A 27,551-nucleotide genomic window follows, 5' to 3' on the forward strand; every position below is an offset into this window, starting at 1 on the left:
TGCAAATTGGAGAGAAATAAAGGACTTTAGGACGTGACAATCCTACAAGCTTTGCAAAAGTCACCTCCTCAAAACCTTCACTATAGGAAGAACAAGTTCATATCACTCCATAGAAGAGCTAATTCTCAAAATACGGATCTGTAAAAAGTTAGAAAATTAGATTACTGTTTGTACAACTACTTGTTTTCACTTGCTTCAGCTATGATCTAGTACCAGGTGAAAATATGGAATTCCACTTCAGGAGAAAACATAACATTTTATCAGCCTTCTTACTGTTGGACAGCCCTCATGGGTTAACTGCTTCATTTACAAGCAATACTAGCCCACTTGGTATGAATTTCTGCAGTGTCTAAAGAGACATGACAGTATGAAAAGCCAGCCAGCCACTGAAATCTGGGAAGCTATTTGAAGTATGATGACATCATTCAGAAGTTGAAGCTTATCCAAATAGGAGAGACAGAATCAGTCTGACAAATTAAATGTAAAGTTAAACTGTTAAGGGAACATACTACAAAAAACCTACAAACACACATCACCCACAAACAAAAAGAAAACAATAAACTACTTCTCCAAAAATCATCAGAACAAGCAGGATTCTAGAGAGTCTACAGAGACCAAAGATGATCAAAGGACCAAAGAACCCTCCAAAATCTCACATTCAGAGAAGATAATGACACAAGACTTTTTTTCATTCACTATTAAAGATTTTTGATGTGTTTCACGACAGAATTTTTTTCAGGGCTGAGGTGGGGATGGACACGGACAAGATGAATATGACACATGACATGACACATTTGTAGCTGAATTGCTAACAAATGAAACAACAGAACAAATCAACATAATGAAAGAAATTACTGGGATTGATACTTATTAAAAAAATCTAATAGCCTCTAAGATGAAACAGCAGAACTACTTGAGTATAACCTCCCCCTTTAAACCAGTGATTTAGTCTACTCAAGATTTTAAAAAGACGTTTGACAAGGTCCCTTAAACCAATACAGAAACTAAGGAGCTAGGGAATAGACTCCTCATCTGGAAGAATTACCTGTTCACCTGTGACATAAAAGAGAGAATAGGAAAAAATGTTTTAGATTTATAGTGAAAAAAGATCAGCAATGAAGTCTTAGAGGGATATCTGCTAGGGGCTCTTCTGCTCAACATATTCACTAGTGATCTAGAGAAAAGAGTGAACAAAGTTTGCTGAAGATATTAATCACACAGGATGGCAAAAATAAAGGTCAATTGTGAAGAAATGCAGAAGGACATTATGACATCAAGTCGTAACAATAGACAATAAACTGGCAGATGAAGTTTAATGAAGTTAGGGCCCAGTTGGTGCATACTGGAAGGAACAATCCGACTTCATATAGCAAAATGACAGGCTCTGAAGTATTAGTTTTTGGGAACTAGATCTTAGATATCACTATGAAACTACCAGCTCCATGAGTAGTAGAACCCAATGAGGCAAACAGAAGATTAGAAGTGTCACAGAAGTGGAATCTTGAATACTTGGATGGGACAAAGTTTTTCATCTCGATGTCAGTAATAAGTGGTTGGTATGACGCACTCCAGAAATTGCTCTAACAAATTAAACAGAGTGTGTATATGTCACTAAGGGGTAAACAGTTCAAAACAAATCTGTTCTGCAAATTTTCTTATTGGATCATTAGCTACATGACATTTTTACTTTCTAGTGCTTTTATACCTCAAACTGAAACAGCAAGTTGAAACAATACCAGTAAAACTTACTTATATTCAAATACTTCTTTAGGAAATTATAAGAAAAGTTCTATTTTAATGACACCATGTTGCAGAAACTGAAACCACAACTATATAGCTTATCAAATGGTTCACACACAGCCTGGGACACAGCTATGGGCAGAACTGAACTCAGCCGCTCCAACTTGAGCTACCACTGACACAAATCCTCCTGTTCACATTACAAAGCAAAACATGCTTTCACACAATACTTACTTTGCTGGATTTCTAGAACCCAGGGTCCAATAATGTGACAATATCTTTTTTTCATGAGGTAGTGACTTCTTTGCCTGAAAAAATGTGTGATGCTCTACACAAGATTTCCATAGATTTTTGCATGCTCTGTAATTTAACATGTTGAAGGCAACAATATGCTCTCTGGATTCATTCTGTAACGGTAGGAAATACCATGTTTCAATATATACAAGCAGATCAAACACAGTAAACAAGCTTATAAAACATCAATAAGATTACTTTTGGCTTAAATAGGAAAAATGCATTTAGGAAAACAAAAAAATCAGCGTACAATAGATTTTGAGCTCGAAATGGCCAAAATACCCTGTGACTGTATGAAATTCTAAACTGTGAAATGGACACTTTAAAAGTTTAAGCACTACTGAAAAATTAAGTTTTTCAGTTCCTAATCCTTACAGTGTTAATGAAATATTTAAGTCTAGAGTGGTAAAGATTACAAGCGTAATATTAAACAGCTAAATATAGTTTCAGGTTTCCAGTCAGATCTTGACCTCCTATGACAAACAAAACTCTTAAACATTCTATTAAGGGTGCAATGTAGAAAGGAGAAAAACCCTCAATCTTGGAATTCACACTCTTCACATAAGGCTACAATTCAATAATGTTCTTTCAAGAGCCACAGTAGGCAAAAAAGCATCTGCTTGATAGTCTTTTGGAAGATACTAAAGATGTTAACAGTGATCCATCTTGGGGGAAAGAAAGTAGCTGCGATGGGACTGGAGCTGCTGCTACTGCTGTTCAAATCCAATCCTGCTTGCTATATGATAACATGAGGCCACAATAAGGAGATCAAAAGGAAGCAGAACACAAAGCTTACGTGTCTTGGCGCAAGCTCTTACTTGTAACTTCAGTGCCAACACAATTGTGCCACCCATTTTTATGCCCTCGCCAACCGTAGCACTTGTTGAGCTATTTCAGAACCCAAGAGAGTTTTGCACAAGATATAGCTTTGGTTAGTTAATATAGTTATTGATGCAAAGAAAGTGGAATGAAGAGTAAAGCAAAGACGAGAAAGGAAGATAACATGAGACCTGAGTTAATTGCTATCACAGCTCAGTATTTCAGTGGAAAAAAAAGCAAGTCTCTGATTTCATCTGTCATCTTTTCCAGCTCTGAATAATGACTGAATTTTGACACCTCAGCATACAATTAGGCAGGCAACCATCTCAGTAAAGCTCTCTTCCTAGCTCATACTTTGGAGAAAGTCAGGATTTGGGTTGCAAAGCCTTTTTATTAAAGGACTCAAAGACCTAATAAAACTCCTTCTCAGAGTCCAGCAAGAAATCAAGGTCCCACCTGGATAACACCTTGATTTCTAGTTGCCATTGTCCTTTTGTTTGTTCACAGCAATAATCTTACTGGGAAGTAACTACAGACCACTTTGGCTGGAATAATCAACCTGGTTTTCTTGTATTCTTTTAATTTCTAGGCAACATTTTACAAATGCCATGTATCGGAGATCAATGCTACATGCTGCAAGTCACTTTATGACTAGTTCAGAGAGTCTATGACTGAAATAGCTATTTTACACAACCAATGAGAATCTCAAGAGAAAGATAAAAAGGATTTGCCCCTTGATTTTACATAGGCACTGCAAAACATTAACTGATTGTAATCTTTCAGGCATGTTTTTCCTATATCTATTAAAACATTAATTTTTTTTATTATTATTTTTTAAGAAGTAGGGTTTGTTATTTGACCCTCATGCATACTAGAACCAATTCATTTTTGTCAGTTCACCACAGTTGGTTCTAATTAGCTTATATAAAATAAAGTGTGGAAGCATAGTGGAATTTTAACTCAGAATTTCTTGCAATATAAAAAGCATAGATCACTTAAAGATTTAATGACAAATGGCTTTTCTTACATAACCTCTGTTGGCTGAATACCACTTGAAGCATTTTACACTACTCCAGAAGACAAATAAAAGGAAGTGTATAGTTATTTTTGTCAGCCCGGAGTACTGGTCTTTCAGTTGCCATAAAAATTAGATTATCTGAACATCTCAATTATACCGAAAAGCCATAATGTAAAGATAAGGAATTAAGTACCCCTAATATCCTGTTTCGAAATTTAGGTTTGAAAATAGTAATTAATCTCACTCTCTAAGCTACAAGTACATTCTTCCCAACTGTTGTCACAGAACCTTAACAGCTTCTAAGTGGGCTCGAAGTTTAAATATGGCCTTATACTAGGATAAATACTTTCAGAATTTTCATTAAAAAGTAGCCAATTTTTAAATTCACAAAATCTTCTGTTAACAAAACCATATGGCTCACTAATAGGCCACCTTGCAAGCTGTGCTATTAAATCAATGCACTGTTTTAAAGACGAGGAGTGTTGTAGTGGGATCCAAGGATCTAGCGCCTATCATACTTTTCAACTCAAGTTGCAAAAGAATGGTATTTTAATAGTTATCAAGAAATGAGGATTAGTCACATTTGTGACCATTAAGATACAGGGAACAATTTTCAATAGCTAAAGTGAGTCTCTTGCTATTTCAGCATTCAGCATCAGATATATGCCTATTCCATTCACAGAGAATTTGAAAGTATCTACAGCGTAGCAAGTAAAAACATATTTTAATATGTAGAAAATGAAGGTTTTTTTAAGCACTAGTAAGCACACTGGATATAAAGTTTCATTGCTGGAAGCTTTAAAATGTTGCCTGTAAACCAGCATAGTTCCTATTCCTACCTTAATCTTGCACCCTTCATTAAGTCTACATATCACGAGCTTTTACAGGATCAGACATTCACTGATTCATCAGTCTTGCTCCTCAGTCCTTATGTAGCTCTTCAGTAGAAACAGAAATATTGCATACTTCTATCAAGTAGCTGATCAACCGACTGAAGCAGTGGGAGGGTAAAAGAGGAGGTGAGTAGCAGGGAGACAGTGAGATAAGGTAAGTTGAGTCTTCAGAACAGGGGTATAAGGAAAGAAAAAAGGAGTAGGAGAAATAAGGAGAATAAATCAATGAAACATGGCACATCCCAGATGACTGCAAATTCATAGCCTTTGAGAACTTTTTGTAGATTTTTGCAAAGAAATCTACATACGACACACAAACCCCTGAAATGTTATAGCACTGTCACCATCTTTAGTAAAATCTTGCCTACTAATATGTAGTATCTGCTCTGCTTTCCCCACCTTCTTCCACCTTCCTTACTTTCAGCCTCATTTACCTATTTCCTCCTGCACTTCCAAGCAAAAATCTGATATATCTAAAGACTGACGTGCCCTCAGTCATCCGCCCTCATAAACCCCTCAAGCGAGCCACCATTCTGGAGAAAGCCCCTAGCAGTCCAGCTGCCCACTCACTCCCATTGTACTGCGACAGCAAGATTTTCAAAGCAGTAACACCGAAGTACTGCAGGCACACGGACTTGCTGCCCTCAATTTCAGGCACAGGGGGCTAAATGACAAGGATGGATATATCTGGAGATTTAATAGCACACCTGGTCTGCTTTTTCTCATATCTACTGAGAAAGAGTAAAAAGGTCATGAAGCTGGCCTTATTTTTCCTACAGTTCTGTAGCTCTCTAAGCACGCTACAGTGTGCATTACTCTTATCTCAGGGGGTTATGAAATAAAGAGCTATGATCACTTAAGAGGAGATTAGTTAAACGAATCAAGGGCCTTGAACTGTCATCATTTAACAAAAGCTTAATTGAACAAATTTTAAGAATGCTGCCCTCTTCAAAGGTGACAGACACAGGTCTCCAGAAAGAGAAATTCAACTTTTGGCAGCAGTAAAGTCTTTATGCAATGAACACACATTTTACATGATCTTTGAGTCCAGCTCCTCCTTAACTCCTTTGAGTTACATATTGACACTTTATTCCTCCATATTCCAAAAAACATGTAAGCATGCTCAAAAAACATGTAAGCATGCTCATCCATTGTTACTAACCACTCTGAGTTCTGTTCCTACATTTATTCTCACAGAGACATTTGGAAATTGCTGTCAATTGCCAATATTTGTATACTTGAAGATATTTAAAATTTAATAAGACTCCTTACCAGTGAATTTTTAATCCTCAAACCTAGAAGGTAATACTTGTGAGTGTCATACAATTACACTGAGTGTAATACAAATACAATTACACTCACAAGCTAGTAGAATGGTTTGCCAACCACTCATTTCTTCACACAGTGAAACATTTGAACAGACTGAGACAAGTTTACATATAAACAATATATTTAGAAAATTACAGCTTGCAGAAAACTTAAGACACCTCTATGGTGGGTTAGGACACACTCTCTCAAAAGAGAAAAATTTCATTTGTGCATGCTATGTGTGTAAGCATTAGTGCAGTAACACTATCTGTAGATACTAACTTTGTTTACACAAGAGCCCTGAAAATTAAGAACGTAAACATACATGCACACTCCTCAAATTTGGGAGATACCCACCAAATGGGGTGTGGGGGAGAAAAGATGAAAATACTCTCCTTTGGGGTAAAAAAAAGCCTCCCCAGCAATCTGTGTTCTGAAGACCCTCTAACCAATGAGGGTCAAGAGGTCTTCTTGTAACATAGCTCCTAGCACTTTAAGAACTGATTTACTACAAGACCCTTCATAAAGTTTAGGTATAAGTTAACACTTACCTTTCACTACTCAAATTCTGTCCTCAACTGAATTAAAATATCTATGTATCTGCTGGCCACTAATTTCCATATTTTGTCCTGTCATATTAAATAATCTCTTTCTCAAAAACCAGCTTAATTTATCTGTTCATATTGTGGCAGTACAATACTGTAACCAAGATTATTTTTTTCTGTTAGATAGCCTAATATTACAACCATTCTGCAAAAAGCACACAGCATTATGAAGACTACTCTTAAATTTTCTATTGTACATCAGTTTTCTCAACTATCTTCACATGTTTTGCCAACTTCTAAAGTGCTCTACGTTACACACAGCAGGAGATGCACTATCCCCCTTTCCAACCTAATGTCTTTCAGTTGCAGACCTGTCCTTTTCTCCAGGTACCTTCCCTTCTCCCAGAGCTCTGAGCCCCGTAAGCAGGAGGGACCTCACAGAGTCCTCCTAGATGGGATAAGCAGCCGTTTAGTAGATTCACTGCAGTGAGGCACTCTACTGGGCAGGGAGACCATCAAAGAAAAGAGCAGCAGATGCTGGCAAGAAAAGGGAAATATGCTAGGTTACAAAATACTGGAGAAAGGATGAAGATCTGTATTTCCCCCTACTCTCCAAGGGAGAAGAAACCTGCATGGGTAAGATATAGTCCAACAGACGGAATGTGAAAAGATTCCATGCTGGAAAGGAAACAAAAATGGGAAACAGAGCGAGCATAAAAGAACCACAATAGCAAGGGCAAGTTAACAAAACAGAATTTCAAAGGCAAATTAACACAGAGCCTTTTGTTGTCTTAACAATTAAGGCAAAAAAAAAAAAATTAACATGACTAGTTGAGCAAAACAAAATAAAATGACTACTTACATGTTTTTGCCGTTGTTGTATAAAAAACTTTTTCCTTTTAAAGGAAATTTTTAATATGTTCACCCTAAAAGAGAGAAACAGACTATGAAATACTAAACAATGTTTAAAGGGGAAAAAAAAAAAAGAAAAATAATACTGTGTACAGCAAGCCTAAAAGATTATAGCTGTTAAATATTCAATGAATAATATGCAGCCAACTCCTGTGTTGAGTGGCAAATAGGAGTCAAGAAGCTCAAAGTAAAAATTTTAGCTAAGGAAAGGTCTTTTAAAAATTGAGATTCTTCCTCATTTACTCTGTAAATAGCTCACATAGCAATTCTCTCCCACCAAATCTATTCTTGCAGCAAAAACTTGATGACATCCTTTACTAAGCCACACAAATGTTAAATGTGTCAAGTTTGTATAACTTAAGAATCATATGACAACTGTGACTTAAGGAACAAAATTTAAGACCCTAATGACATGACAAGGTTGGTCATACAACGTCTGAAATTTCCCAGAGACTTCACAGAATTGGCTTCATAATGTGAAAAATATAATGTATCTGTATTAATAACTAAACAAACATTGTAGTTAAAAATCATAATTGCAGAAGGATGAAAACTAAGAATGAGTCTTAATATATTTTTCAGTTCAATTATTAACATTGCTGCATAATTTATGTGGTAACTTTATACTGAACTGAACACCTCTTTTCTATATATATACACAGTATGAATAAAGATTTTCCAAGGTAAGGATTACAGTTGGAATTGGTGCTCAAGCTATTTTAATTTTAATTATATGCTTACCAGTTTTGCTAAATTAAACAAACTTCTAGGTACCCATGCACCTTCCTACAGCAAAACAAGACTTGTCTAAAATACCTAAATTTTCTCCACCATACTTCAATAACTGAAAACTTACACATTTTAGAAAAAGGAATCTATGATCAGCTAGAATCATATGGATGCCTTGGGAAAGCTATTTAAGGTCTGATCAGGTCATATCTGCCTGAAAAATACCATCTACACACCATGAAAGGGTTTTGGAAGGTTGCTGCTAAAAGTCTCAGAATATTCTCATCAACTGATAACGTTTTACAGCACCTTAGATCTCATCATGTATGAACTATATTGAAGACCATCTCAGTTCTTACCACAGTTTTTGCATCACTCCCAGCAAGTGGGACAATGAATATCATTCACTCCCCACTGCCCATGAGAGAGATGCACTTCAATTACAGAGCAATGTTCCTCATTTGTACAGGATTCATATATTTGCCAGTTACAAACAAGAAAGGCAGTGGAAAGAACAATCCCCCCTCCTGCACTAAAGAGGTGGAAAACTGAACATGTGCCCATTTCTGAAAATGCTTTTCTCCATCAATTACAGAACCACAAAGAAACAGGAATTTCGTTCACAACATTCTTTGGCAACCAGGCAAATTGTTGTGCAGGTTACTAGAAAGTTTAAATCGTATCCACCTCTCCTGTGAGGCCAGCTCTTGAAATACTTGTGCCATTTGACTTGCTAGCTCAAATGGTAGTTATCTGTACTGCTCATCTAAAAGTTCTGGATTCTGAACTTCCCGATAAGTCATATAAACTTTTCAGCTGCATTTACTGAGATGCAACTCATTTATACAAAAATCCTTTCTTAATCCTAGTGCTACTCCACCTGAACTAGTACCACTCAAGTTTTGCGCTTCTGGTTCTTTCTTAACACATTCCTTGACTTAGATTAAACTTCAACAAGTAAGTTTTTTTAGTCATTCTCAGCTTACACAGTCGCTGTCATGGTCTGTTTTTACCCTAATGCAGAGCCAGCAGAAATGCAGGACACACAAAACTAACTTTGCAGACTAAGCGAAAATCCTTCTACCCAACAACAAAGGTAGCCAACATCCAAAAATACCATAACTCTCTCAATCCCTCCCCCCTTTTTTTAAAAAAAAAAAAAAAACCAAACAAAAAACCAAAAACATTATTCACTGCTTGACCACATAATCACTTCAAGTCAAATCAGGGCTTTAAGTCTCTTTATTTTGACTCTCCTCTAAGTAGAGCATCCCTCTCAATTCCATTCATTCTTCTTAAAAGTACAACTAAACCTATTTAATTCAGTGACAGAGAACACTTGCTAATCCAAAAGTTTTATTTAACATTAACTAAAAATCATTTGCAATGTTATGCCTACAAGTTGAGTGAATGTTTGCATATAGCACAATCCACAAAAAATCCAAGACATTAAGGTATCAAGGGATTTAGATATAACAAGTGCTAGAAGATGCCACATCCAAAACATGATCTGAATAGAATGCAGTTATTCTTATTCTAACCGGTGGCTCAGCTGCCCTTATCACTCACCAATAATCTGTCCGGTGACTATGCAACATTCGCAAATTAAATTCCACAGTTTACTTGTAAAACGCTCAATACTTGTAGCATATTAATAATGATATATCTTTTGGGTCCTGTCTTCCTATCATTCACAAGGGTCAAAATAGATTTGTCACTTGGTGGGCAACGGCATTATTAATTTCTGATCAAACTGGCAGTTCTGTCCTAGCACTTAGTACGTACTAACAGCTGGTATTTTTGACCTGAAGCGAAAATGTTTCTATAGCTGAAAGTCTTATACTTTGCCAGTTAAAATGTAAAAAACGCCACAATCTTACATAGCAAATTTGACAGAAATTTTCCTGCTGAATCTTTTAATGGCAACGTAGAATACATTCCTCTAGCAGTTTCTCTGAAGCTTTCAAAGCAAAGAAACTGCATACACTGAATAGCGTTTAATATACAACCTTAATTGCTGCTGATGTAGAGAGTGCTTGTATGTATTTGCCATTAAGGTAGTATTTTATTTGGAAAACAAATTTTGGAATTATCACAAAACAGTTGAGCACCCCCAAGAATAACTTTCCAGAGCATATAAAATACTGCGTTAAACACAGAGTTATTTTTTAAACCTGCTTTGACTTGCATTGCCTCTCACTGATCAGTCAGCTCCTTCCGTAGGTTGCTTTGATTGAAAATCCTCCTTTTGCCAAGGCAGTACTCTCTCACTGCCTCTGTTCCTGAAAACTTTTGGTCCCCTTTGACTACTACCATATGGCATAGTTGTATTATTGTCATCCACTAATGATGCACAGTATTTTACTTAGTTTTGGAAAGAGTTCTTTGATGGTGTTTGCTGCCACCTTGAGTTCTACCACATTTACAGTGAAGCTTGCTCAGCCCATAGGAAAAACTACTTACTACAAATGGTGTTACATAAAAAGCCTAAACACTATTGCAATTATCTGAATGGGTGTTTTCTTGCATTCTCAGGCATATACTGTTCTGTAAGGAATCTCCTTACCTGCACTCCTTCAGCCCAACCACGATACATTAAAACTCCAGGCATTACAGAAATACATCCTGCTTTGAGGTCTAAAAAGAAATTGAAATTGTACACTACAAATACAGCACAGGCTAGTCTGCTCTGGTGACTTTCCTTGTTTTCTTGTTCTCAGGGGGCAAGGAACGGACACCATTCCTGCATGAAGAATTATGACTAACTCATTCAAGAAGCCAGAAATAAAATATGAAAAAGTTATCCCTTATGTAGCGAGTTTTGCTCCTTTCAAGTTGAAAGGATATTTTTAGAGAGAGAGTAGGAAAGCTTGGAACAATTGCATTAGCTGTCAGCTGAAAATATTGCTGCCTAAACCTCAAATTTTAGAGTGGAAATTATTTGAACTGAAAAATCTGTGGGTTTTTTTCCCCTCCATTTCTTTTTGTAAATGAGAATAGGTTTTTGTAAATGATGTTTTAGCATCTGTGTTTTATTCCTCTGTGCTCTCCAGCAGTAAAAGTAGCACAGGAAGTTGTGGATTCCTCCTCTCTTGTGTGCTATAAAGGTCTCTTTCCCTTCCCTAAAAATCATATAGTCATGGATTTTAAAATGCTGTCGCTATGGTTTCCAGGATTATTGTTACTCATTCATACCTTAGGTCACTAAACTGGCACAAGACGACTTGCAGAAGACAGAAAATGCGCCTCCAGCTGGCAGTTTTTAAAACCTGCAGCTGTTTAAAGAAGCTGAGAGATTGACATATGAAAGGGCAGAGCTCAGGGCACAAAGATGAAAGATAAAATTCTTTTATGCTTTAGTGTGCATTAGAGATGGAAAAATACAAGATGTCACTGTGCTGTGTGAGAGCATTATTGACATACATTTAGGATGGTTACAGAACATCCAAGTGAGTTCAAAAGAAACTCACTGCAAAGAAAAAAAAAAAATCCAGAGACTGTGAAGTAAATTTTCCACTAAAAATAAATTGAAGCCTATTTTATTGCTTTCCCATAGAAAATACCTGTTAGGCTGGGTTCATAATGAAAGGATGGAATGACGTGAATATTTAAGGAATACTGCTAAGCAGCACCTTTTTATATAATTAAGGAGCAAAAAGCAAGTACAACCCATTAGAATGCACTTTTCTGTCATGATTAAGAAAACATTATCCAGAAAAACTGTTACAATTATACAAGGAAATTATGCATAACATGATAAAGCTATACTTGAGTATATGAAACAAATTCATACTTTTTTTAAAAAAGAAAGACTGAGAAAAATTCTTTCTGATCCAATCCAAAAACCTTAAGGAAAGGCCGAGCCTCCATATAATTTCTGATTTATGTTATTTTTAGTATGGTATAAATAAAAAAAGCCATAAATACTATAAATGATTATATCTTAACTAATTTCTAATGTCATTCATGGTAGACATTTTGTGTACATTGCTTCTTTGTAGCAATTATTTTCTACAGCACTATCATGCATTCTAATGTTTTCAGTATCATAGAATAATGCAAAAGTCTCCCCAGAGACTCCAAAACTTGTTAACATTATATAGCCTTGTTTGATGACATTTAAAAACTTGTCTAAATTATATTATCCTAGTTCCAGTAAATCTGAAACTCCAAATAACTCATTTTACATTTCTTTTCTGAGAAGCAAATATCTTCTTTGCTGAATGACAGGATAAAATGATCGGACCATTAGCTGGTGAGCTTTACTAGTAATACTGATTTTTAAAAAAAGACATATTATTGGGTATAACAGCAGCAAATCTCTAAGACCACAGGGTCCTCCTTATCATGTACTGAGACCCATATGTGAATTAACTTGATCAAGACTTCACACAGTGCAAGGAGTCCAACAGTCTTAGAGATTTAAAAGCCTAGGCAACAGGTTTCATTTTTATCTCAACGCAAGGAAATATCATGATACTCCATAAAGAACAAGTTTATGTATTCTAGGCTTCTTTGGAATAAATGTTAAAGCAATTGGAAATAAGATTGAAAAGACCAGACGTATTTCTTTACTAGTAAAACAATGTACCAGGGATAGAAGCTTGTGCAGATGAGTTTTCTATATACAGCAATTCCACCGGATGCAATCCCAATCATGAGATCTAGATTATGGAGATCCTGCAAAAGAAAAATGCTGTAAGAACACAGATGCAGTTTTTGTCACTCTCATTTATCTACTTATAAATTAATTTTCAAGTTTTCTGTACTTAAATTGCTACTCCTGAGGCAAAAATTCAATCACATATTTGGATTTTTTTCTCATGCATCTCTTTCCGTCAACATTATCTACTAGGTATTATAAACTTCCACTCATTAAAACAAGTTGTAATGTTCATCTTACTACACTAGATATTCTTTAGGTCAGTATCAGACTAAAGTTTCAAGTCCAGCCTTATTAATTTAACCATGGGAAAGCAGTTGAAGTACCTCCCCAGATCAGTCAGGTAAATGTCACAGAATTTTGGGAACTGAACACAAATGTCCTGATTCTAAGCTGTTTAAAAAGACAAAAGGAAATAATTCCTTATTTTTTCCGAAAAGGTCTTACCAAAGACTGGGCAGGAGATGACCACAATTCTGCATATGAGAGTATGCTAAAGGAATATACTCGTCTACATGAATATTTGATACACTAAATTGAATCCATTGTTAACTAAAACAAAAACCATGCATTAGCTTAACACGCTCAACTGGAAAAATGCATCCATAAATTTACAATCCTTATATGTATTGAGATACTCAAGAGGAAACACATGCTTATGTATAAGCAAACACTTAAGTTGAAAGAAAAAAAGGGGGGGACGGACGGACAGGGGACGGGACATGGCGATGGACACAGGACGACAGACAGACACGGTGAATGGTCAATTTGAGTCTAAACCCAAACTGATGTTACAAAAGTTACAAATCTTGGCTTCCTATTTCTCTATGATCAACACGCACTAATACATTATTACACAAATTTCTAAACAGAGCTGAGCACATGCATAAATCTACATGTAAGTGTAGAACCCATTGGTTAAAACATCAGGTTTGACTCAAAAGTAGTTTCAGACTATTTTGTAATGGATTCTCTGAAAGCCTTCAGTAGCTTAGCTGCTCCTCTAGATGGTACTCTGTGCTCAGTTAATATACAGTTTTCTTGTATGCCCAATCCCAATTTCTTTATATTAGTAAGGCACAGAAGAATAGAACAGATAGCATGTGCTCTAACAATACTGTGGAAAGTCTACAATAAATCCTTGAAAAATAGTTGAACAGAAGCACAACACAGGCATATGAATGAAGCTGAACCTAATTTGCAATGTGATTTATAAACCTCCAGTGAAATACCACAGCAGTTCATAGAGAATGAGCATAACCTATTTAATACATAGTGCATTAACACTGAATACCGACAAGATGAAAAGAATACCAGTCCTATCTCTGAGAGTATAATAAAAGAAAATAATTAGGTAGGTAGCAGTCCCAATACACATAACATCAAGGTAGCCCAGAATCAGCTGAAATTATTAATAATCCTCAGCAACCTGCTGCCCCATTTTGCCAAGAACTGCTGCTAGAGGAGCTGGTTGAATCTCCATCGGAAGAAGCTCCCGAACTGTCAGTTTATGCCAGCGTATTACAGGAATACAGAACTCACACCCCTTTATTTTAATACTTGGGGAGAAAACGGAGGTATTTCAGGAGATGAATTCCATGTAATTTAGCTGTCCCTGCCATGATACAGCCAACCTAAAGCAGGGCGGAAGCCTGTATTCTTAGCACTTGGAGCTTACTCGAACTTGAGGTTCCTGCTTTTAAAAATCAATACTGTGAAGAAAAAACAGCTTTAGGAGAAAAAGCTGAAAACCTAACTGATTTAGCAGAAATAAAGGATTAGGTAAACACTTGATAGGGATTAGTTAGGCTAAACTACTCTCTTTTCTCTGGGAGCTTTGTCAGAACAAAGTTCACTCCCCACCCCCATCTGCCCCAGTCCAAAACACTAACCTCCCATGCTATTTGTTGTTATGATGAATTGTCTTGTGTTAAACCTAAGGAATCCGAAACAAAGACTTTGGACTAGCATAAAGAAAGAGGGTCTCCTGAAAGAAAGATTAGGAAGATGTGCAGCTACTCCCCTTTCAAAACATCTATGCTGTTAAATTGCACAACTAAGAAATAACATGCATATACTTTTCTTTTTACCTGTTTCTTTATAGAGATAATCATAAAAATTATAAAGACAAAAATGGTCATGCCAGGGATTTAGGTATTTAAATACTGATTCACATTCGATTTCATTTACAATTACCATCTGGATTTTTATAGATATGGAAATAATATTGCTTCTACAAATTTCCTATCTTAGTCTCTCTGAGTAAAAATGAAAAGATGAGTTAACATCGGACTAACTATTGAGCAGATGGGATAGTGGTCCAGAGTCAAAAGTAGATTAGGAATTCAAGAAATCTCAATACAGCTTTAAGGTATTGAATTCACTCTCCTGAGTTTCTTAATATTATTTCATTTTTTAATATTACAATTTTAGCAGTTCAGATTTATCCTCAGAGAAAAGCAGAAGTGTTTGCAGATGAAAACTGAGCTCAGATTAATTCACTAATGGAAGTTTCATGTTTAGCAAGTTGCTAAAAAGAAAGCTCACACTTGAGTCCTGCAAAATATTTAGCTTTGTACTATAAAACACTAAAATTAAGGAAAATAGATAGTAATCTGTTCTTCAAGAAACATTATCCAAAAGTATCCCAGTCTCAACCACCAGCTTTTTGGCCATTAGTATAAAAGCCAGGCGTTACCTGGTTTCTCTGCCATACTCAATCTAAGAGGACCAAGACTATTTTAGCAGCAAAGAGCTGAATCGTAAGGATCCACAGAGATAAAGCCTTTCAAAAAGCCACAGTTTAACTAGTCCCTGCTAGATCTGTTCAAAGCACTGGGATCTGACAAAACTGGAGGGGTGATTTAAGAGTGGTACTAAGCAGGGGGAGGATATCAGGAGGCATGGCAAACATCCCTGCCAAAGCTGGGGTATAACGTGGTAGCCTCTGTGAAGAAGCAGCATATTGGGGGGGAGGTATCTAACCTTCACTACAAACTTCAGAAACAGACTGTTTCAAACTTCAGAAAAGTGTCATTTACAGCCAACATGGGCTACCAGATGAGACCACGTGTTGAGGAGAATTCTTCTGCAGGACTGCTGTAGCACAGGCAAAGCACTCGGCAAATGGAAAACTAACTTCCAGAAGACAATGCCGAGAATGTCCACTTCAATATAATCCAGTGCTGTCACTTTTCCCATAGGCCTTCAGGAGCATAATCAATGATAACGTGTTGGTTGAAAGGTTTGCCCCATGGCATTCAGTCCAAACAACGACTTGTAACCGATGTTTTGGAAGTACAAAACTCCAGAGACAACCAATCACACCGCTACTAACAACCCCCCTTCTCAGCTTCCGGTGATTCACAGCTAAAGGATTTCCTGGATCAGAAGCCTTTTGTATGTTTAATGGACTCCAGTGAATCATTCTTCCACTGAACTGCCTAACTGCTCTTGATACCTATTTCACCTTGGTTATCCATTAAAATAGCATTAATCCCCACAGTTCAATTGCAGCCATACGGAAAAAGTTCCTTTTGCTTAAACCTGTCTCTTCTAGGGAGACTGAAGCTCCTTAAATCTTTTACTAAAAAGCAAAAAAAAAATTTGTTCGTTATTCACATTCTCCATGCTGTTCACCTGCTACAGAAGGCTTTTCCTTTAAATATTCATGATTGTTATCCTTCTCTGTACTTTTCTTATTCCATTACCTACTTTGAGATAAGGAAGGGAGAGGAAGAACAAATCTCAACATTCAAATTATATCAAAACACAGATTTAGAAGGTGGCATGCCATTTTCTATTTTGCTTTCTCTTTCCTTCCTAGCAGCTTCTAATTGTCTAGATGTTCAAGTGCTAGAAAAAAATAGATCACTTCAATTTCTTTGAAGAATGAAAATATTTTAATTGTGATAAAAATATTAATTTGGATTGAAATAGTAGCAAGATGCTCTGCATCTTAGCAGCCTGGAATAGAGAAGGCTTTGATCCAAATCTGTACTCTATTTGATTCAGATCATACAGTTTGGTGTCAGGCAGAGCAGGGGCTCATGACAAACTCTGACAATCCATGAGCCCCAGGTCATTAAACATGAAAAAAAATGCACTGGGGGGGGGGGGGACAACACACACACACGACACACACGACACCAAACCACAACCAAAAAAATAACAAACCACTGTTTAAGCAGATATCTCCAGAACATATTTATAACTCAGAAGAGCCCAGTACACTGCAATGAAATTTCATTTAGTTGAAAATGTCTGAACCCACTCTAAACTATCCTTATTGGCACTGTTATGACCACTACTGACATCCTGCGTGCAGTCTGGTGGCCTACAACTCAGGAAGGATGTTGGAAATTGAAGAACTTTCAGAAACAGCATCCCATGAATATTAAGAGAATAGCCTTATGGTGAAAGTCTGGGAACTTAAGTTGGCTTATCAAAATACTAGGCTACAACAGAATTTAAAAGGCATAGACTGATCAAGTTAAGTGCATATAGGGAAATCTCAAGTGTGACAGTAAAGGGTTCTTCAATACAGCAGAAAGGTGACAGATGATCCAATGAACAGACAATGAACCTAGACAAAGTCAGATTTGATAAGATACCCATTTACCATTTAAACGTAATCACCTTATTAGAAATTGGGAAGCCTTTTACATTGTCGGAAGACACAGGATCATAAGAAATTTGTTCACCTATGCTAGATTACTTACCCACAACCTATGCATGTGAACCAAGATATCTGATCACCTTTAACAGTTGTCACATAACAGTTGCCTCTCCTGATACTCATGTATGAGCATAGACAGTTCATATTTTGATCACTTCAATTATTTCCTTTCCTTTGTACTTTTCCCCATCCTTAAAAAAGGCCTCTACTGTTTGAGCATTGTATTTCATTAATATGAATGTAATTACAGTGGCTTTATACAGGAGTACTTTAGGAATTCTCAGAAATCTAATGCAACACACTTTGTGGTAGCATAAAGAAAAAACAGAAGAAAACATCATGCTGAAGGAAGAAAATGACCTTTTCCATCCCTTCCATCACTACAGAAATTGATGATTTTTTTGTTCAAGTTCTCAGTGCCAGGATTATTAACAAATCTCAGAAAAATATTAGGAAAAAACAGTAGTCATCTTCATTTAGGAAATCAATCATCTGCACTACACTTCATTAACTTTTTATACTACAAGCTTTATGCCAAAATATTTTGCTATTACATAAAAGCACAAATGGTAACTTGCACACTAGGATGCAATTAAAAAAAAAGAAAGTATTTTGGGGATATGTTTCAGACAGCTAGTGTAATCAAACAATTAAATCCCAGTAGCCAGTGAAATACTAGGACATGCTTCTTATCAATGCACACCCTGTGTCTGAAAGATTTCAAATACATTTTCAGTGGTCATCTTCCACGCTATTAAATACTGCTTAGATTTAGCCTGGGGTCAGGGATACAGGAATAAAAAAAAACAAAAAAAACCCCAAAAACCAAAAAACAACACTCTATATTCTTAACACTGTTAGAAACTCAGAGAACATAAACTCTTAAAACACCTGCCAACTACATCACAGCACTAAACAGAGCATTCATTTTCTTTCATGCTGAGACATTCATAAACTTTAGTAAAATGAAGTAAAATATATTGCAGTATTGAAACCATTTATCTTAAAAATACATTATTAATCTTTTGAGGAGACCTAGCTTATTTGGTTGAAATTCCAGCACCTATGTTACACAGAAATTATTTAAAAATTACCCAACTCTTTAGTTAAAAATAACACATGATAAAGTCAATACTTAAATGCTACTGTTTTTACTGCTATTAAGTTCATGTAAAAAAAGCATATAAATTTTTTTTTCGAAGTGAAAAATCACAATGTAAACATACTCTACCACTGTGCAATTCCACTCCATAGAATTCAAGTGTTCGTGCTATATTTATGTAGCAGGACTCTGCTTCAGACTGCTTGAGGCCACTAAAAGAGGGGGGGAAAAAAAATATGCACCATAGTCAAAAATAAAAGACATGATATTACATATATTCCAAATGCAGAAAAACAGAAGAATCCCACAGCCTGGTGTCTGACAAATAAACCTCATTAACTAGTGCCACGAGTTCTTCAGTGCTGAAGGCCCTCCTAAACTCCTCAAAAATTGAGCAAATTATACACAAAGTAATTACCTTAGCCATTCTGGACCAGTTCTTTTTAGAAAAATCATTTGTATCTGTTTCGTTTAAAGGGATACCTACAAAAGCTTCCTCTATAACAAGATCGTATAGATACCTATATGATTCACCTATAAAAGCTTCCTCTATAACAAGAAGCTGTATCTGTAAATATTCTATATTGCATAGTCTCTTAGAAGGAAGTAATTTAGAAGAAAGATTAGAAGCAGGAATGTACTAAAAAAATGAGGGGGAGAAAGAAGATTAAATATGTTAAAGTTATGAAACTCACTGAGGAAAAGCCATCTGAGTTTATCTACAGTCTAGAAGTCCTAAAATACTTTTTTCTCCCACTGCTAGATGTGAAATGTGCTGCAAGACTTACAAGGATTTATCTTCCGGTCTTGTAGAAAGCTTCTATGATTGAGACTTTTTTTTTCTAGAGACAAAAACTCAAAAATCCCCACACCTCGAATAAACAGATTATATATCTTCATGGAAGAGCCACATGGAATCTACTAGGAGTTTTAAAAACCAAAGAATCCAAGAGTAATCCCTACGTAGGGATTGCACGCATCTAAGTAGAAAAGATATCTGATATCATCCTATCATATTGGCAACTAAGCGTAGGTAAAAACAACTCTTTGCTAGGTGAGCTTCCAAAACAACGTGCATAAAATTATGTTAATCAAATGAAATTTAAATACAACCTGTAAAAAGCTGACATAACATCGTGTTATGTTAAGAACTCCAGATTCAAAGGCATTCCACATAAGGCAGTAATTCTCATTTTTAAAAGGGGCTTTACCTCAAAAGGTCAACATTTATTACTGCCATTTAATATCCATCCTTTCAAATTTCAGGCCATCAAAATACTATGCCCTGAAACAGCCACTCTAGGAAATATTACACCATGCTCCATGAAACTGAAAGTTACCTCGAACTGGAAAGCCATTGCCAGCAGCATGGCTTGAGGATGTCACAATATTGGAAAAAAGAGCAAAGGGGGGGGGGGGGAGCTGTTTGTCACAATCCTGAGATAAACTGCTTACTCAGATCTACATCTACAGTGACTACTGTCACCTTGATTTTGAAAAACATTAGTAGACCTTATCTCTTTCACTATGTCAGAAAGGTAGAGAAAAAAAACACAAGATGACCATTTTATTATACAACAGGATACTGAATATGTTTGCAAGAGTATGTCATTTTCATTTTTAAAATTTTGATCAAGAACTTTGTTCAGAAAGGTTGGTATGCAACAGACTTTCCCCACAAGACATACTTGCAAATTTTAATTCTCAATTTGCATACACCATCTACACCAGACCAATCAAGCCTTGTGTCTTGAAGAGCCAACAAGAAAAAGTATCTCAGCACAGACTTAGGGTTTTTTTCTTCTTGTTGTCACACCTCCCTACTCAATTAGAGATTAAATGAAACCTTGAGGTCCCTAAGCAGGTGGTAGTTACTCAGTGAGATAAACAGGCAAGAGGAAACCAGTCTTGGTGTCTCTTTCCAATTGTTATAGCTGTTGATACCCAAGGACTAACAAACTTCATCTGGAATATAAGCATCATATGAAGTTTCAAATGCATCCTTCTCCTCAAACTGATGGCTAGATCTAGCAAGCACTACGAAAACATTACCAATTTGGATAATATCCACATCCTAAGACCTCAGGCTGCTTATGTACTAAGCAAAAAAAGGTTAAGAAAACCTTGTCAGAACAAACTACATACAGAAAAATCCCCCTATGGATTCGGGGATGAACACAGAAGGAAAATTTCTGAAGCTATACCAGTTCAATATGACAACAGTTGCTTTCTCAACAGCTACTTACTGTCCACTGAATAGTGTCTAATATGAACATGTCCATAGAACTACTTTCTCAGATTTCACATAACACAAAAACTAGCTAAAACACAACTTGCATTGAGCTACAACATAGAAGACAAGACGTGGCTTATCAAGTCTGTATTGTGTTTCAGCAATTCCAGCCTTTTAATTTTCCTTTGTGAAAGTTTCCCAAAGGACAGACACTAAAGAATGAAAAAGGATAGTTGTTTATAGGGCTGGCTTCGCAATCCTGTAATCTAAGAATACAATTTAAAAGGGATAGTAATTTACAGATATCCCATACGGTCTACAGCAAATATATTTATTCCAGACCAACAGAAATCTCATTCCAAAACAACACTGTCCTCCTCAAACTGTAAGAAGATAAATTCTCCCTTTCTGTCTTTCCTTCTCAGAAGGCCTGGTGAACACCAGAACCATTCTTGTCAAGTATGTTACTGGCACTGATCTAGTCAAAACCGTGTCTCAGACGTAAGTATTCACTATGAACGCCAAAGGAGGATGCAAGAAATACTGCCAGGATATACAGTAATTTGTCTGCCTCTCCCTGCACTCCGAAATAAATAGGCCTGAAGAGCTAACTTTCAAAAAAGGTGTTAAAACACTAGAGAAACATTTTTCCCAGTCCAGTCTACTCAAGTATTTTTATTCAGAACTTCAGTTACCACCACCTACATGAATTCAAATACAGCAGCTAAACTTCTCAGTCATCAAGGCTTCACTCTACCAAAACCACTCAATGAAAGGATCAATTTCACTGGAAGGATCCAGAAAAGAAAGGAGTCTTTCCAACAGACCCCACTGCACCTTTGTCTGGATGAATAGTAACTTCTACTCTTTCCTCTGCAGGACATAACCTGTTTTGCATCTCTGGCTATGACAGCACTAAACACATGAGTTCAACCCAACCACTTCAAGACTCTTCAGAATCTTCCCTCAGTGGTCTCAGAGATGATTGTTTCCTAAAGACAAGCAGATTTATTCATGCCTGTCTACAAGTCCCCCTCTAAAAACTTCTGAGCCTACTGGAAACTGTAAATTAATCTGGAAGGAGTAGAGGCCTTAGCTGTCGTGTTCCTGAACATGAACAGGAAACTGCTAGGAAAGCAGTCCAGATTAGTACCTACACAGAGGGAATGGTTGCAGTTAGAGTTCAGTGGTTATATCTCTTTTGCCCCATAAATGACAAAGCAACATGCATGTTCTGAACTGCTAGGCAGCACACATGAATTTCAGAACTACTCACTACACCCACTAGCAGTAAAGAAACAAGAGGGAGAGGTGAGAGTACTGAAAGATGACAAAAGAAGTCAAGGAATATCAGGGGAAAGATGAAAATGGAGATATTTCAGGGTATAAATCAAAGAAACTAGGAGAGTGGGGAACTAGCTCTGCTGCAGTAAAAATACAGACAGAGAGAACAAGTCTATAGAGATTTGGATTTCATTTGCTCAAATGCTCACAGACAGCTTCTTAGGGTGGCATATTTGCATTCAGCTTGCAAGTACCTGATCAACACCACTAATGCTAAAGCTGCAGTCTTACAAGAGACAAATCAGCAGGGTCAGAAAGAGTAATTAGCAGCCAACTGACTGGAATAATCTGTTGTAGCTTTTATATTACACTCAGGAGAGTGGAGAGAAAGCACTATATTAATTGAAGTGTTTCATGGTTGTTTATTTTTCCATAGATAGACCAAAGAAATCTATAGGATTTGAAAAATGGTCAAATGTCCTTGATCCAAAAACCCCCTCAAACATCTAGTACAGCATTCTAGATGGTTGCCATTAATAATGTATAATGCTAACTGACCTACTGGTTGTTGTAGCTAGAAATTTATTTAAACGTTTTAACACATTGGCATCATACTCTGAATATGATGAGTCCAGCACCTACATGATAAAACCAAATATTTCATTTAATAGAAGCTATATGAAATAAAACTGTCTCTGGCACTGAAACTACTAAGAACTCAAGTCTTCCTTTTGGCATCTTTTTTTTCTTTAAAAACTCAAGAGGTGAGAGAGAACTAAAAGTTAATGTTACCTGTGTTGCTCATGTAGCGATTCTACTTTGGTAAGAAAATCTTTGTTCTGCTCTGGTATAAAGTTGTAATTTGACAGATATCCTGAATGATGTACTGAAGCGTTATAGTCTCCAAGTTGTGCTGTTAAGAAACAAGAAACATACACAAAGTTTTCATAGTTAATTATTATTTAGAAGAAATTCCTTCTCCTCATTAGAACACATACACGTACAGGGAAATGCAGGAATTACAAATTATTTCCCAACAGACAAGCAGTGTTGAACACAGGAAATTGTACGACATCTGTGAAGAAAGATTATTTTCAAAAGAAGCTTACCATAGCTATAACCTCAGGCACTGGATGACTCAGTACTTTATTTAGTTACTTATATAGCCCCACTTTTGCATCACAAACTGTAACACCACCAGACAGGCATTACATGCCATGTCGGCATACACATGCAGTACTGTAACATCAGAGGAAACCAAATTGCTTCAGTAAGAGATGACAAATGAAATCAATTTGATATACAGTTACTTGACTATAACATATCAGAAATCTTCAATAAGATTTGTCACTTAGAAACCATCTACTCTCCACACTGTCAGGTAAAAATTGTTCAAACTACCAACTGTGGCTCTGTCCTAACAATTCAATTGTTAATTGAACAGCTGAACACGAGTTACTTAACAAAGCTCAAGAAAACTGCTAATTTACACATAACATTACCAAGCTGCTACCAAAAGCAAATATGTTTACAGCCAGATAAACTAAAGAAAAAAAAATCTAAAACTTTATCCCTTCAAAAATGATAGTAATTAGTACATGCTTTTACATAGTTACTAGATAAAAGCTAATTCTTATCCACAGTTGGTGGTATATCTGAAAAGAAATGAAAGTATAAATGACCGTAAGTTTATTGCCTCAGTCTATGCAAGTTTTCTTTAAAAGCTAGATCAGCATAAGCTTGTATCCTGGAAAACATACACAAACCTTTTACTTGTTATAAAGATGCAAGGTTTGGGGCAGCAGGGACGTTGCTTCAAATAAAGTATTTGCCTCTTTGCCACAAATTTACCTAGTTTCAATTAAGCAAGTAATTCAAACCCCCTATTTCATGAAATCTGTGTTTTCATGGAATAGTTGAAGAGATTAAACCTAAAAAATGATGGTATGTTTAAGAAAATCACTAGAACCTGTACTAATCTGCTTTTTCTCGAAGGAGCATGGAATAGTTATTATAAAGCATTAAAGCTTCCCAGAAGTTATTTGTGTGACTTGTAAATTAACACAAAAGAAAGTACTTGTATAGACTGCAAACAATTCAGCATAGAAAGCCCCTCAACTGAATCAAAGTTAAAGAGCATACTTTTAGGAACAATACTACTTCCATTATTTCCCAGAAAACACAAAGTATAAAAGAGTGATTAAAATGATTCAGGGTGGGGGGTGTGTGTGGGGGGAAAGTTGTGGACTTCAGAAATAACTTACAGCTACAATAACTATGGAGTATCTGTTATGCAGGGGATAACTAATATTTGCCACTTACATATTCAAAAAGTATGATTTCTATGGCCTAGAAAATGGAACCACCGTGATACAAAACAATTCCTATGGAAACGTGGTCAGAAGCCAATATAGTTGCACACCTAACTGTCAGCATCAAGGGAAATACTTAAATAAAAAAGAAAGTGGAATGATAAAACAGTAAGTAATTTATTTTGAATGCAGATGTTCCAGAATGCTTAGCACTTTCTTTTTAAAGGTAGACTGAATTTTAAATTAGTTAGCAAAATGGCTAGCAAAAGACTAAATATTTACCACTAGAACCAAAACACATATCTGAACACTTCTGTCAAATAATGTATCTCTGAAGAAGAAAACAAAACAAAAACAAACTCCACTGAGACAGAAGATCCAGAAGTATAACAAGAAACTGAAGTAATTTTTAGGAAAATCTATATATTAACAAAAGTCCAAGTCTCTGCCAAGACTAAGGCTAAGGCAATAAAAATAAAAACTTTTTGAACAAAGTAGGTATGTTAATAACAGTGTAAAAATAAAACACACAATTTCAGATTACAGTAGTTGATTGAAGACTTCTTCCTTTATTAGCCTGTAACACAACCCATCTTTTCTATGAAACACAGTCTACATTTTTAAGGTTTGTTGCAGCTAGCTTGAATTACATTTTTGTCAATGGGAAGAGACCAGATTGCCAGGAATAAGACAACGTAGTTGTCCACTTCAATTTTATTTGCATTAGGTAAAAATATTTTTTAGTGTAGTTTTACCTTCTCTAAAGAGGGCAACTGTTGTTCCTTCATGCATTATGAGGTAGAGTCTTCTTGCTCATCTTCCAAATATGGAGGTTGCTCTGGTCTTTTTTCCTCTTCCTCCTAGCTACCTGAGGTCATGTCAACAAGGGGAGCAGTTTAGAGTACTACTTGCTTCTCCAACTCCCCAGCCAACTGTCACAGTTGAAGAGAAACTATAAATGTTGATTAGTAGACATCTTGGAATACTAATGATCTTGTGCAGGATTTAATTATCCAAGTAGGAAAAAAAAAAGTTAGGGCATATCAAGACCTCAGTAAGAAGAAAAACCCGTGAGGTTTCTATCTCTTTACTGGATTTCTCCAGAAGAAAGCAGAGGGGCAGGAAATATTGAAGACCTATTTCTAATCCGAGTTTCTCCTGACATAGCTTCTGCTCTGATCACACGCGCCAGCAGATACTGACTCAATGAAGATAAAGTTACAATTTAAAAAAAAAAAGAGGCATATTTTTACCTTGCTCCATTCTAGCCAACTGTTGCTCTTTAATTCATTATAACTGGGAAAGACTATAGAGTAAACCGAAAGAAAATGGAACCAAGGAGGACTTAAAAAAAAAAATCAGTTACTTGAATATCAGATTCTTGTATTTTAGAGTTCTGTATCTAATATGAAAGGCTTTAAAGAAAGGAATGTGATGGACCATTCATTTAGAAGGCCATATTCAATTAAAAGAGGACATTTATTTTAAAACTCTTAGTAAAAGAATAGTGCAATAGCCAAGTAGCCACAGAATAATTTTCCATGGATGAAGTCCCATATTGACCTACCAAAACAGTAGTTGTACAAGCTCTCAATACAGTAAAAATTTATAAATGCTCAAAAAAAAATAAAAATTTTGAGATCATATATGTTTACACAGGATATGAACTGCCTATGCCTTACTGAAGCCTAAACAAGCCATATTTTCTTTAGACTTTGTAAGAAGAATTTGTTCCGTTAGAACAATGTGGTGGTGGGTATATATTTTTGTCTCTTTCTCCTGGCAGCAGAAAGACTTTTGTGCAGGAAGGCATCAAAGAAAAGGACTAATTAAAATGAAAAAAAATTTACACATTTTTATAAGATTCAGAAACAGAGGAAGGGAAGACTTGGAACAAGTGTATTTATGTAGCACTGATAGATTTCAACAGGAATTCTATGGGTACACATGCATCTTCCCTAGAAAGAGAAGCTCGAGTACCTGCTGCATTAAGGGGAAAAGAAAAAAACCAAAAAGAGAGCACGCTTTATAGAGGGAAGATCTGACACATATGGAAGCAAAAATAGCCATTGATGCCAACAACTCTTACAGGAATTACTGAGGCTTCATTTATTCAGTGGTTTCTTCCAAGAAACCATTGGTCAGTTGGCTTATATGTTAGGGTGAGGCAGCACTGATCTCATTTCTGTCTTCCACTACCCAAAGGGATGGTGCAAGACAGCCAGAGCCAGACTCTTCGAGTTGCAAACCAAAAGAATGACAGACAACAAATTTCAGCACTGGAAATGCAAAACTGAATTAGAAAGGCCCTGAGCAACCTGATCTGACTTTGAAGAAGCCCCTTCCAAGCTAGATTTGCCTGTGGTTCTTACTTACATGAAGTTATTTTTAACATCCAAGCTTTCTGCTACACAACCAATATAATTACTTGTTTGGTTCCAGTTTTAGAAGTTAATTTTGTTGTTGTTTTTGAATGCTAACAGTACCAAAATACCACCATTTCAATCTGGCCCAATTTCCACAGGCAGCCCCAGAAAACATAATAGTACAAAAGATAAGCCTTTAGCATTGTATAACTTAAAGGGTGACCAATTTCTATATGATATCCTTCAAGACAAGTTGGTCTCCCGTTCTACAGAGTTTGCTTGTAAACAATAATAAAAAAATCTGCCTACAAAGTAATAACACCACAACCTATTACTGCATATGGGCATTCCAAGCAACTACAGATGTCAGAAGGCAAATGTACGAATGGCTCATTGACTAAGCAGGATGGGAAAACAGTTACAGGTAATATGGACAATTGGGTCCAAAGGAATGCCTACAAAAGCTAGTCCTTAAAAACAGGTTTAATATCAGCTCTCTAAAGACCTGAGAAGTGTACCAAAAAAAAAAAAGCAAGTAGTTTCACATTGAATTTGTAACTTTTTGCAGGGTTGAATACTTCAGGTGACATGAATAAAGCACAAAAGTGAACCGAGGTGCCTGGTTTTAAAAGAGGATAATCACATAACCAGATCA

The 27,551-nt window shown here is 36.2% G+C and overlaps 1 protein-coding gene across 3 annotated transcripts in view; it reads right to left on the reverse strand.

The window, feature by feature from the left end:
• PTPN3 (protein tyrosine phosphatase non-receptor type 3) overlaps positions 1 to 27,551 on the reverse strand; it is a 131,006-nt gene that overhangs the window by 50,430 nt on the left and 53,025 nt on the right. For 2 of the 3 annotated variants that reach the window (XM_075494148.1, XM_075494147.1), the window contains exons 8-12: positions 23,011 to 23,131; positions 18,826 to 18,913; positions 12,850 to 12,938; positions 7,480 to 7,543; positions 1,975 to 2,147 (exon numbers count right to left, since the gene is read on the reverse strand). In XM_075494148.1, coding sequence (XP_075350263.1) covers positions 1,975 to 2,147; positions 7,480 to 7,543; positions 12,850 to 12,938; positions 18,826 to 18,913; positions 23,011 to 23,131 — 535 coding nt within the window. Of the gene's footprint in view, positions 1 to 1,974; positions 2,148 to 7,479; positions 7,544 to 12,849; positions 12,939 to 18,825; positions 18,914 to 23,010; positions 23,132 to 27,551 lie in introns of those variants that run through there. The other variant, XM_075494149.1, reaches the window with a different exon arrangement.

Source organism: Mycteria americana, chromosome 2 (genome assembly GCF_035582795.1).
Source record: "Mycteria americana isolate JAX WOST 10 ecotype Jacksonville Zoo and Gardens chromosome 2, USCA_MyAme_1.0, whole genome shotgun sequence".
NCBI lineage: Eukaryota > Metazoa > Chordata > Aves > Ciconiiformes > Ciconiidae > Mycteria > Mycteria americana.